The sequence below is a fragment of the Trichosurus vulpecula genome, chromosome 4 (genome assembly GCF_011100635.1).
Source record: "Trichosurus vulpecula isolate mTriVul1 chromosome 4, mTriVul1.pri, whole genome shotgun sequence".
Taxonomy (NCBI): Eukaryota; Metazoa; Chordata; class Mammalia; order Diprotodontia; family Phalangeridae; genus Trichosurus; species Trichosurus vulpecula.
The window spans coordinates 137694082-137706916 of record NC_050576.1 but is presented as its reverse complement, the minus strand read 5'-3'; the positions used below and the strand labels follow the sequence as shown (position 1 = coordinate 137706916).

The 12835-nt window shown below is 34.7% G+C and overlaps 1 protein-coding gene across 1 annotated transcript in view; it reads left to right on the top strand.

The window, feature by feature from the left end:
• SDCCAG8 (SHH signaling and ciliogenesis regulator SDCCAG8) overlaps window positions 1–12835 on the top strand; it is a 285884-nt gene that overhangs the window by 11719 nt on the left and 261330 nt on the right. The window contains 2 exon segments of the mRNA XM_036753380.1: window positions 9838–9990; window positions 10104–10189. Coding sequence (XP_036609275.1) covers window positions 9838–9990; window positions 10104–10189 — 239 coding nt within the window.

Sequence of the window (12835 nt, the reverse complement as noted above, 5' to 3'; positions counted from 1 at the left end):
GAAAATAATAACTGTGTCAGTCTATATACTGAGTGCTTTCTGCATTTGGAAATGGCCTACTTTTCTCTCTCAGGTAATCTGATATTCTCATTGAAAATGTAGCATGTAATCTTTGAGTGACTTTAAATTTAAGTGATTAATGGCATATAAAAATAGTGGTATGAATGAAAATACATTTATGTGACTGATATTGTACTAAGAATTCAAAATACAAATACAAAAACAAAGATAGTCCTCACCCTCAAGTAGTTAATATCCTAATGGGAAAGACTACTTTTATAGAGAAAAAGGGTGTTTTGCTCACATATAAAATGTATAACTTTGAGTTTCTTGTGAAGGAGGTGAATAACTATAGAAATTTTCCATGGTAGAGCTTTTGTTTTTGTTTTTCAGGTTTTCCTACTGCTGCTCTGGAAATAGGTTCTTTGTTTAGTCAATTTAGACATAAATAAATAATTTTCCATTGTTATAACTAAGTCACCTGATAACTCCACTACACACATATTTACTGGTAGCTTGGCTTGTCTACTGCCATTCTGTGAGCTACAACAGGAAAATTTCTTTATTCAAAAAATCTAGATAGCTGGGTCTTAAACTCAGTTTCCTAAATTGTTGGTTTATTAAACTTCATTTCTTTTGCTACTGTGTCATTAGAAGGCATTCAGTAAATAGAAAATCTTCATTTCTTCCTTGATCCTCAATCATTCCATGAGAATTTTTTTTTTTGGAAAAAAAGATCTCATTTCTCTAGGAGGAATATATATTTGAGTGAGGAGTGGAGGGTTGATGGATTTTGGAATGGATCAGAATTGGTTAAAAAATTCTTTATTTTTAAAGCTGCATTGCTCACTCCCAAGCTGACATACCAAATCAGTCAGTGACTGAATCATGTTTATTAGTGCTATGAGATAACACTGTCTGGGTTAAGGGAAGGGCTAGAATTCTTGGCTCTTTTCCTTAGTGCAGGAAAGGAGCTAGGTTCAATAGTTGATGTGTTAGGGATATAATCATATATTATATTTGCTATTGTGCTGACTTCATCATCCTGTTTTGCAGTTGGAGAAAACTAATTTTTTTCATTTAGTTTGTTCAAGCTAGAAAATGAATGATATGAGAATTATATCTGATAGAAATTTTCATGTCATAAAATGAATTTTATAAATGGCAATTTTTATCTTTTCAATCTTTGTCAATGAATTTAGAGAAAATAAATCTTAATTATGATACTCCTTTAGAATGTATATATAGATAAAATAAAGATAAGTATATATGTGCATATATACATTTTTGAAAATAGTATTTTATTTTTCCAGCTACATGTAAAGACAACTTTTACATTCATTTTTAACAATTTTTGTGTAACAGATTTTCCTCCCTTCCCCCTCCATAAAATGGTAATCAATTTGATACAGGTTATATCACATATACACTTAGAAGTATTTATATTATGTGTTATACTTATGCTTATATACATCAGCAACATATTAAATATTGTACAGATCATTGTGAGCAGCTGTTATATACTTCCTTTAGTCAGTCTACACATGTCAAGTGCTCATTATGTGCCAAGCACTGTACTAAGCACTGGGAATAAAATGAAAGGCAACAACATGGCCCCTGCCCTCAGGGAGTTAGTTCATAGTCCAGTAGGAAAGAGAGCATGCAAAATATTTTACTTATGATATATACAATGTAAATGGAAGTTGACCTCGGAGGAAAGGAAAAGTGCGAAGGAGGGAAGAGGGGTAACAGGACTGGAAAAGGCCTCCTGCAGAAAGTGTCACTTGAGCTGAATCTTAAAAGCAGGAAGTGGAGGTGAGAAGGGAGAGCAGATCTAGGCATGGGGATTAGCTAATAAAAAGGCACTGAGTCCCGACATGGAGTGTCTTTATGAGGAACAGTAAAAAGGCCAGTGTTGCAGGAATTTACAGTACTACACTAGCAGCAGAGTAAAGTGTAAGAAGCATGGAACATAAGGAAGAGACCACGTCGTGAAGGGTTTTAAAAACCAAATAGGATTTTACGTTCTAGTAAGTAATAGAGAGAGTGTCCAGAAGGGTATTCCATAGTCCAGGTGTGAGGTGATGAAGGCACCACAGTAGCAACTGTATGAGTGAAGAGAAGGTAATATATAGGGAGAAATATTGTGTGGTAGAAATGATAAAACTTGACAACAGATCAGACGTGTCAGGTGAATGCAAGTGAGGAGTTTAAGGATGCCACCAAAGTTGTAAGCCTGGGTGACTGGGAGGATGATGGCGATGCCCTCAATAGTAATATGGAAGTTTAGAAGAGGGGGAAGGGTTTCGAGGAAAGGTAAGTTATGGTTTTGGAAATCAAGAGTGTGAAATGCCAGTGGGACATCTATCCAGTTTGAGATGTCCAAGAGGGAGTTAGTTGATCATGTAAGGCTACAGCTCAGGAGACTGGTAAGGCCTTACCTAGGATGGTCTGCATAGAGATAGTAATTCAGTGAATGGGAGCTGATAATTACCCCAAGCAACAGAATAAGAAGAAAATGTTTAAAGAAGAAGGGGTATAGATTAGGCACAAGATAGGATTTCAGATTTATCAGTGTTATGAGTTTCTACTCCTGAGAGAAGTAATTGTCTTTTCTCAAGATTTTTTTAGGGGAGGGCAAATTGTGGTCTATCACAAATGTCTGCAGTTAACACCTTTATTTTGGAAACAGATAATTCTTAAAGGTCAGTTCTAAAATTCATTGACAGGTGTTTGGTGTGTCAATATGTTCCTCCATGCCTTAATGATTGAGTATTCTTAGATTTGTATATAAGAAATTCATAGTATAAGAATTAAATTCTTCTAGTTTTGCTTAATTTACCATTTAAGACCCTGTTTAGACCCTCTATCATAAAAGAAAAATATTTATTACATTAAGACACCATATTGTGAATACATATATCATAAGCAGAAATGACTGCAGTTATATGACAGTGCTAATGTAATATGATAAGTGCTAATGGCTTTAACGAAGGCATAAAGATAGTTTTCTACTATGTAGTCTGAATGCAGATTGAGGCAAACTATTTGTTCTCTTTTTTTCTGTTTTGTTTCTTCTTTTTCATAATTCATTCCATTGGTCATAATTCTTCTTTATAACTTGACTCTTGTGTAAATAAGTTTAATGCGAAGGTATATTTAGAAGATATATGGGATTCCATGCCATCTTTGGGGGGAGGGGGAGGGGAAGGAGGGGAAGAAAATCTGGAAGTCAAAAACATGCAGAACTGAGTGTTGGAAATTACAAATAAAAAATCTTAATTTAAAAGAAAAAGATAGTTTTCTAAGAATTAGACTAGAAAATAGAAGTGTAAGCTAGACCCCTATCACTGAATCTTTTAATTGATTTGATAGTATTCTAGCCATTCATTATATAGACCTGAGACTGGGCTAATGTTGATAAATAGGGAATTCTTGTAATAGAGTAATTTATTGCAAATACAATTTCATAATCATATTAACTGAGAATGCATTTTGTTTGCAAGCATAAGAATGATTTCTGCATACTTATGAAATTCAAGTACATTGTTTCTTGCAAGGGGACAATAATACTTAATAAAATATCTACATTTATGTTGTCAACTTTGATTTATTTTTTAAAATATGTACCTGATGGACATGCCTTTTTTGTTGAATTGTTCCCTGTTTATGGGCATTCACTTAGTTTCCATCTTTAGTCATGTTTTAAAGGATTAACTAAGGTAGATATTGATCAGTTGATTATAATTTGCTTGATTTTGCAATACTGGTATATAAACTGACCTCTGATGTACCTTGAAATAATTTAGAAAACAAATTACTTTAGCACAGGTAGCATCTTTGCCTTTCCCTTGGTTGCTGTGGTTTTTTGTTTGTTTCTTGAAGTTATTTGAGAACTTTTGGCTATTTTAAAAAAAAAAGTTAATCCATTAAAAGCTGCAACTATATATGTCTGTATATATGTACGTAGTTATATGTATATATGTGTATATATGTGTGTCACACACACACATTTTCCCCGAGTGTCATTTTGATAATGAAAAGAAGTTCTAGTCTAGTTGTTTTGATCAGGAGTTCTTAACCTTTTTTGTGCGATAGACCTCTTTGGCAGTCTGGTGAACCCTTCTCTAGAATAATGGTGTTTTAAAATGCATAAAGTGAAATACATAGGAATACCAAGGCAACAACTACATTGAAATGTAGTTACCCAAACCACACAAGCTGGGGACTCCAGGTTAAAAACCTCTGGTTTAGATGAAAGATTTTTTGCGAAATATGCTGAAGTTAATTCCAAGCAGTTAATCACTTTTTCTGAAGCAATCCTCTAAGAATATAAGCTTCAGAAAAAGTGATAACGTGAATGGATTGATGGAATTTCATCATCTGGGAAGTTCATATATCAATGAAATCAAGGGCCTAGTCCCTATCTTAGATGAAATGATTATAGAATAAAAATACTCCTATTCACAAAGCAATAATTCTATAATTATCTTAAAACAATTTACTATAATCCAACCTCATTCAATTGGAATGGCTCTTTCCAAAGTTACTAATGGTTTTTTAGCTTAATAGCTTTTTTCCCCTTGCTTTAAGTCATTCCCCTGTTCACTTAATCTTCCATAGCTACCCAACTGATTTTTAGAAAGCATAGATCTAAGTTACTCCACTGCTCAATAAACTCCAGTGGTTCCTTATTACCTAAAATCCTAGGATCAACCGCAGACTCCTCTGTTTGTTTTTTTAATGGCCTCTATGATTGTGATTTGCTTTTCTAATCTTATACATATCTTCCCTTGATACCTGCTTTAGTCCAACCAAATTGGCCTTTCTATTCCTTACATGACACTCCATCTCCCTTTTCCATACTTTTGCAAAAGTTATTTATTCTGCATGCTTGGATTGCATTTCCCTTACCTCCATTTCTTAGAATCTTTATTTTCCTTCAAAGTTCATCTCAAGCACCATTTCCTGCATGGGGCCTTTTATGATTCCTCCCTTCCCTCCTCCCAAGCTTCCAGTGCTCTGTGCCAGAAAATTACCTCCTATTTCGCTTATGTGTATTTATATGTATACCTTGAAGTTACAGGTACTGCTTCATTTACCAAGCATAGGGCTTAGCATATAGCTGCCACTTAATAAATGCTTCTGGATTAATTAACTTGAACAAATGCTCATCGATTTGTTAATGTTAGTTCCCTTTATATAGAAAAGTCAAAGAGTCAAAAAATCCATACAGATGGGTAGGCTACCTTTATTTTTCTCTACTATGATTTTGTGTGTGTGTTTATATATGCACATGTATGTACGTGTATATGTAAATTGACAAGTCGGGAGATTTTGTGTGAGAGATTTTTATTTTTTTAAAAGTAGTTTAAATGAAAGCTTTTAAAAAAACTAGGGCATATATTATCATGCAAATTACAGTATTGTAGTACTGCTGTATTCATTGTGAAGTCTGCTCAGTCAATTCAAAGACTTTTTTGGTTTGAAGGAAAGGTATTAATTTAATTTTTACCCCTCCTGTAGTGTCTTTAGTTCTGTTTCATTATTCTGTAGTCTTTCATCATCTCTTTGGATGATCTTAATTTGTACTTGGAGGTTAAGAAAAAGCCAAGCAGATCAATTTTCAGGGACTGCTGCTTATTACTTGTGCGGTCTCATCTGCCACCTATCTGCATTTCTCTACATGTGAGGTGCTTTGGAGATAAAGTTATATATTAATAATTTAAAATATTCCTAAATAATATACTTTATTGATGGATAAACTATATCTGCCAAGTAATATTTTCTTTAAACTACAACATTAAATGACAAAATCAGGATCCAAAAGACTCTCTACAAACTGGAATTGTGTGGTCATACAAACAAGGTGAAATTGATAAGGATAAATGTAAAGCATTGTACTTACTTTCAGAAAATTCATGCACAACTGTTCAATCAGAAGACTTGGCCAGAAGGCAGTTCATATTTAAAAAGAAATACGAGTTTTACTTGTTAACAGTCATCAGGAATGGCCAGAGCAGCTAATGCAATCTTTTTTTGTTTGTTTGTTTATTCTGAATTTAAAACCAACAAAAATGAGCATTTCTGGATACATAGAAGAAAACAAAAAGGTAATGACATACGGAGTTGTCAATCTCCAATTCATAACTCTGGTTTTTACATAATGTATATTATATGTATTTATATGTAAATATTCACACATATTTACTAAATGCCACATACTTAAAGTAAAACTGCTCTGCTTGCCTGTGCTTCCTTCTTCCTTTTTTTCTTTTCAGTGCATTAATTTTTTTCAATGACTTGCCCTTTTGGTTTTTTGCAGGGTTTTTTTTGGCATTATAATTGCTACTCCAGTTTCTATAACTTGTTCTGCTGGTTCTGCTCACTTCACTTTGCATCAGTTCATACTGCATATGGTTCTCTGAAATCATCTCTTTTGTTATTTCATACTGTGCAATAATATTTCATCAAGTTAATCAGTTCAGGATTCAGAGGTACTTTTTTTCTCTGTAGTCTTTGACACTGTCAGTCAGCTTCTTCTTCCTAGGGCTTCATGACACTGTTCTCCCTTGGTTCTTAATTATTTGACCACTCTTTTTTCAGTTTTTTTGCTGAATCTTCAGGTTGCAACAACTAACTATAGGTATCTTCCAAGGCTGTGTTTTGGACCATCTTCTCTCTATATATTATCATGCTTGACAATTTCTTCAAATCATTTATATTCAATTATCATCTTTATTTAGATTATTATCAAATCTAGTTTCTAGCCCTAACCTTTCTCTTGAACTCTTGTCTTATATCTCCTTTGTCTGTTGGACTTCTTAAATTGGCTGTCCTATGGACTCTAAAACTCAAAATGTCCCAAAATGAACTCATTATTTTTCTTCTCAAACTCTCCCCTCCCCCACTATCTTTCACATCACTGAAAATGGTATACCACCATCTTCCCAGGCTCCCAACCTAGACATCATGCTTAACTTCACACTCTCACCCATTGTGTCCAATAATTTACCAATCCTGTTGATTTCCCTTTATAGCATCTCATATGCCCCATTTTCTTCTCTGACATTGCCATCTTCATGGTGCAAGCTTTCATCACCTCATGCCTGGACTATTGCAGTAGCTTTCTGGTTGTTTTGCCTACTAGAAGTTTCTTCTCCCTCCACTCCATCCTCCACTGTTCCATCATTCTTCTTTAAGTGAAGGTCTAACCATGCTATCCTTTCCCTCCATTTAATAAATTCCATGAGTTTCCCACTTACCTCCAGAATGAAATATAAAATGTCTGTTTGACATTCAAAACCTTTCACAACAAGCCCTATCTTTCTATTCTTCTTTCTTTTTAGATAGTGTTATTTTATTAAATATTTCTCAATTACATTTTTTTAAAAAAGTTAACATTCCTTTCTAAAAATGTTGAATTCCAAATTCTGTCCCTCCCTCATCCCTTGAGAAGGCAAGCAGTATGATATCAATCATATGAAGTCATGTAAAACATTTCCATATTAGCTATGTTACAACATAAGAGACAGAAAAACAAGAAAAATAACTAAAGTGAAAAAAAGTATGCCTCAGTGTGTGCTCAAAGTTTATCATTCCTCTTTCTGGGGGTAGATAGCATGGGTCCTGTGTAATTTTATTGGATCATTGTCTTGATCAGAATAGCTAAGTCTTTCACATCATTACAATGTTGCTGTTGCAATGAACAATGTTCAAGTTCTGCTCATTTGACTTTGCATCAGTTCATGTAAGACTGCAGGTTTTTCTGGAACCATCCTCTCGTCAGTTCTTAATAGCACAGTAGTATTCTGACACAATCCTATACCACAACTTGTTCAGCCATTCCCCAGTTGCTGGGCATCCCCTCAGTTTCTAATTCGTTGCTACCACAAAAGGAACTGCTGTAAATGTTTTTGTGTACATAGGCACTTTTTCCTTTTCTTTGATCTCTTTGGGATATAAACTTGGTAGTGATATTTCTGGGTCAAAGGTGCATGCACTGTTTTATAACCTTTTAGGCACAGTTCCAACTTTGTTCTCCACACTAAACTAGTTCACAACTCTACTGACAGTGCATTAATGTTCCAATTTTTCCACATTCCCTCCAGCATTTGTCATTGACGTTTTCTGTCATGTTGGCCAATCTGATAGGAGTGAAGTGGTACCTCGGATTTGTTTTAATTTTCATTTCTCTAAACAATAGTGATTCACAGCATTGTTTCATGTAACTATTGATAGCTTTGATTTCTTCTTCTGAAAACCACCTGTTCAAATCCTTTGATCATTTATAATTTGGGGAATGACTCTTATAAATTTGACTGTGTTCTCTACGTATCTGAGAAATGAAACCTATATCAGAGGTACTTGTTGTAAAATCTCCCCTCCCCCAACCCAGTTTCCTGCTTTCATTTTGATTTTGGCTGCATTACTTTTGTGCCAAACCTTTTTGAATTCCGCGTAGTCAAAATTATCCATTTTACCTCCCATGATCCACTCTATTGTTTGTTTGGTCATAAACTCTTCCCTTATCCATAGATCTGATGAATTTTTCCATGCTCTCATAATTGATTTATGGTATCAGTCTTTATGTCTAAATTATTTATCCATTTTGATCTTTCTTGGTAGATAGTATGAGATATTGGTCTATGCCTAGTTTTTGCCAAACTGCTTTTCAATTTTCCTAGCAATTTTACGTTAAATGGTGAGTCTTTGCCCCCAAAGCTATGATCTTTGGGTTTATCAAACACTAGGTTACTGTGGTCATTCACTACTGTGTATTGTATACCTAATCTACTCCAATGATCTACCACCCTATTTCTTAACAAGGACCAGATTGTTTTGATGATTACCACTTTGTAATATAGTTTGAAATCTGGTACTGCTAGGCCACTTTTTTTTTGGAGAGGGGAAGGCAGGGCAATTAGTGTTAAGTGACTTGCCCAAGGTCACACAGCTAGTAAGTGTGTCAAGTGTATGAGGCCGGATTTGAACTCAGGTCTTTCTGACTCCAGGGCTGGTGCTCTACTCACTGTACTACCTAGCTGCCCCTAGGCCACTTTTTGTCACATTTTCCCTGTTTATTCCTTTGATATTCTTGACCTTTTGTTCTTCCAGATGAATTTTTTTCCCTAGCTCTATAAAATAATTCTTTGGTAGTTCGATTTGTATAATATTGAATAAATAAATTAACTTGGGTAGAATTGTCATTTTTATTTTTCTTTATTCTTATCCTACTCATGAGCAATTAATATCACTCCAACTGTTTATATCTGTCTTTATTCTTATTATGATTTACTTCCCTTTCCTTTCCCAGGTCCTCCACCATTGTGTACTCTGTAATCCAATGACATCAGCTTCCTTGCTGTTCCTTGCCCAGGACACTCGATGCATTTTTTATTGACTATCCTCCATGCTTGGAACTCTTGCTCTTCTCTCCCTCCTGGCTTTCTAGACTTCCTTCAAGTCTTGGCCAAAGACCCACTTTCTTCAAGAAACCTTTCTCAGTCTCCCTTTATGCTAATGCCTTCCCTCTTAGATTATCTCCAATTTATCCTGTATATATTATTTATATGTAGTTATTTGAATGTAATCCCCTTTCCCCTTAAAGTGGTGAGCTCCTTGAGAGCAGGAATTGTTTGTTTGTTTGTTATTTTGTAGTTCTTTGTCTCTTCAGTGACTGGCATGTATCAGGCACTTAATATATGCTTCTTGATTGAGTAGAGGTGGTGCCAGAGACAATAACTTTCTAGAAACTGCCTTCTTTTATGGGTGTATAAGCTACATAATCGTTGTAGCTTGTGTAGGCCCTGGGTAAAAGCATATTTGTTGTTGCAGAGCGTGCCAACAGAAGCATTCACCAACTGAAATGTGCCCTCCAGGAAAGTGATATAGTTGAAGAAGATAAATTTGAACATGAAGAACCCTGTACTGAAACTGAGACGGAGGAGAGTGGGGCCACTTGGCACGAACTATATCATAGCCAGGCAGGTATGTATTTGGCGTTTAAATTTAATTCTTGAATTTAAGGGATTATGATGCTGTAATTACTGAATCAGCTATTAGTCTGGGTAGAGCTAATAAGTTGTTTTTTTTTTCTTTAGTTAACCAACTTAAAGCCTTGTTGAATCAGCAAAGCAGCAAGGAAGGTGAAGTGTCCTCACCAAGAAAAAGGACAATATCTCCTTTGGTTTGTATTCCTTTTGAAGACTTGATAAAATTGGTAGATTCTGTTTTAACATAGAATTGTATTTCAAAATCATTGTTACTTTGTCAGTAACCTAGGTTGATTGCCAACTCTGTGCCTAACATTCTAACACAAACTCCACAGTGCCTTGTATTTGTAAAAGTCACTTCATGTCTTCCAACATATTTGACTGAAGCCTCTATAGATTTGCTCTAAAGGAGGGATGTCCAGTGCTTTGAATTCCTGTGGTCGTGCCTGCTAGAATTCTTATAAGAAGAATCTGAGCAAGAACATGAGGCTATAATTAAACTATAGGCAGCCCATGTCCCAAAACCCCAGCTCATAAGTCCCGTCTTTGGGTGCTCTTCAGTCTCCCCTTTTTTTGGAGAGGTGAAGGCAAGGTAAGTGGGGTTAAGTGACTTGCCCAAGGTCACACAGCTAGTAAGTGTCAAGTATCTGAGGCTGGATTTGAACTCAGGTCCTCCTGACTCCAGGTTCCTCTATTCACTGCGCCACCTAGCTGCCCCTTCAGTCTCTCTTTAGTACATCCTGGCCCCTTGGAAACCTCAGGGTATAAGTTCTATCTAGATTTCTACAGAAAGATGAGGTCCTTATTTCTGACATCTGACTACCCTTCTCCAAATCTGTTAGCTCCCTTTAAAAGGCTAACTGCAAGTATTCACCTAGAATTTATGTCAGTTATTATTCAATCATCTCCAAATACCATCAGTCCATCATTCGTCCCCAGTGTAGTGTGTGTTATCTTTGTCAGAAATTACCCAAGGCAAGTGAAGAACTGACTCCATCCCAGAAATATGATCACAATCTAATAGATGGTATCAAGGTTCAATCTTATATAGGGAGATGATAACTTCAGAGTCAAAATACCCTCCTCTTGGCCTTTTGCTTTTGGTTTTTATTCCTTTTTAGTCTAAAAAAAATTACCCAACCTCATAAATTTTTAATTTGATTACTAGGTAAAATTAAATTGAATCTTGTATAGAACTTGCTGATGAGATCATTCATCTCCCATCCTTTTTAAAATGTTTTCAAATTGCCTACTAATATATTTCAATTCTTGTCAATAGGCAGAGGTGTACAGTAAAAAGAACATGAAATTAGAAGTAGGAGGGCCTTATAAAGCTTGAGTCCTGAATCGATCATTTACTTGCTATTTAACTTTAAGCACATCACTCTTCATATCTTAAGGCCTCAATTTCATTATCTGAAAAATGGTGGTGATGATTGTCATGCCTTCCTTATAAAGTTGTTTTAGGGTTTGAATAATTAGTGTGAAACACTTTAGGAAGGTAGAACATTATATATAAATGTAAAATATTCCATTGGTCATATTTTAGAACACCTTTTTGCCACAACGTGTCAAACATTTTGATCCCTTGCGTTATCATTCTGGGACCCAGTGACATGCTAATTTTTTTTTAAGAGATGAAAGGTTTATGATACCTATAGTAACATTTCATCCTAATGCTACAATTCTATGTTTAATATCTAATTTAGAGATTTGTGTTTCATTGATGAGATTATTGATAAAATAATTTCATAAATATGATTGCATAATAATTTAAGAAAATAATTTAAACAAAATGTTTTTGCCATTCAGTCAACGTATTACTACCACTAAGTATTTGACTGTGAAGTACCTTCTGCAATATATTTAAGCACATAATAGGTGAACTTTTTAATCTTATGGGTCAATGTGTTATTACTCTATTTTCTGAAATAACTAAACATATCTACTAGCATTTTTCCAAGATAAATTTTGAAAACTGATGTTATATAGAGTTAAAGCATAAGTTATTCCCAAAATAAAGCATAATAATTTTGATTATACATTATGGATTTATGCCTATTCGTGCATAAATAAGAAGACAGGGTATTCAGAATCAGATGTTGACAATTTGAATGCAATGATTACATGTTTTGACATTTAAAGCACATAGATATAATGAGATAAACTGAGGAATATTGCTTTTCCTCTCTAAAATCCAGTTAGCATTAAAAAATTGAAATATTCCCAATGTAGTTGGTATTTCAGGGAACATACAGATTTTTTTATGTGACCTCAGCAATATGCACTTAAAATTATAATTTTTTCTATTGACTTAGACTGTATATACTCACTAAGAGTAGTTTCCCCTAAATTATTAATAGTGTATAGAGCTTCCTCAGACCTTGGAGATCATCTATTATGACTCTATTTTATAGATGAAGAAAATTAGACAGTGAAAATTTGTGACTTTGCCAAGGCTCCTTAGGTAGCAGAAAAAAAATTGATTCCATATCCTGACTACAATTCAAAAATAAAGCAAACATTAAGTATCTATGAGATGTCAGGCATGTGTTATGTTCTGGGGACACAAAGAAAAAAAACAAACAGCTCATTTCTTTAACAACTTTACATCCTGCTGTGGAAGACTATACATTGTTCCTCTCCATTGATTTGGGATTATAGAATTTATTTGCCATATGAAAGTCACTACAAATATTTATTTATTTTTGTCACCAGTTCTCAGAGATCCCAGAGAAGAGAGTTGCATCCATTTAGATGTTGTGCGGTCTCTACTTCCAAGGTAGAGATCTCTGGTGCCTAGAATTTGGAGCCTACACAGATAAATGCTATTGACTCCT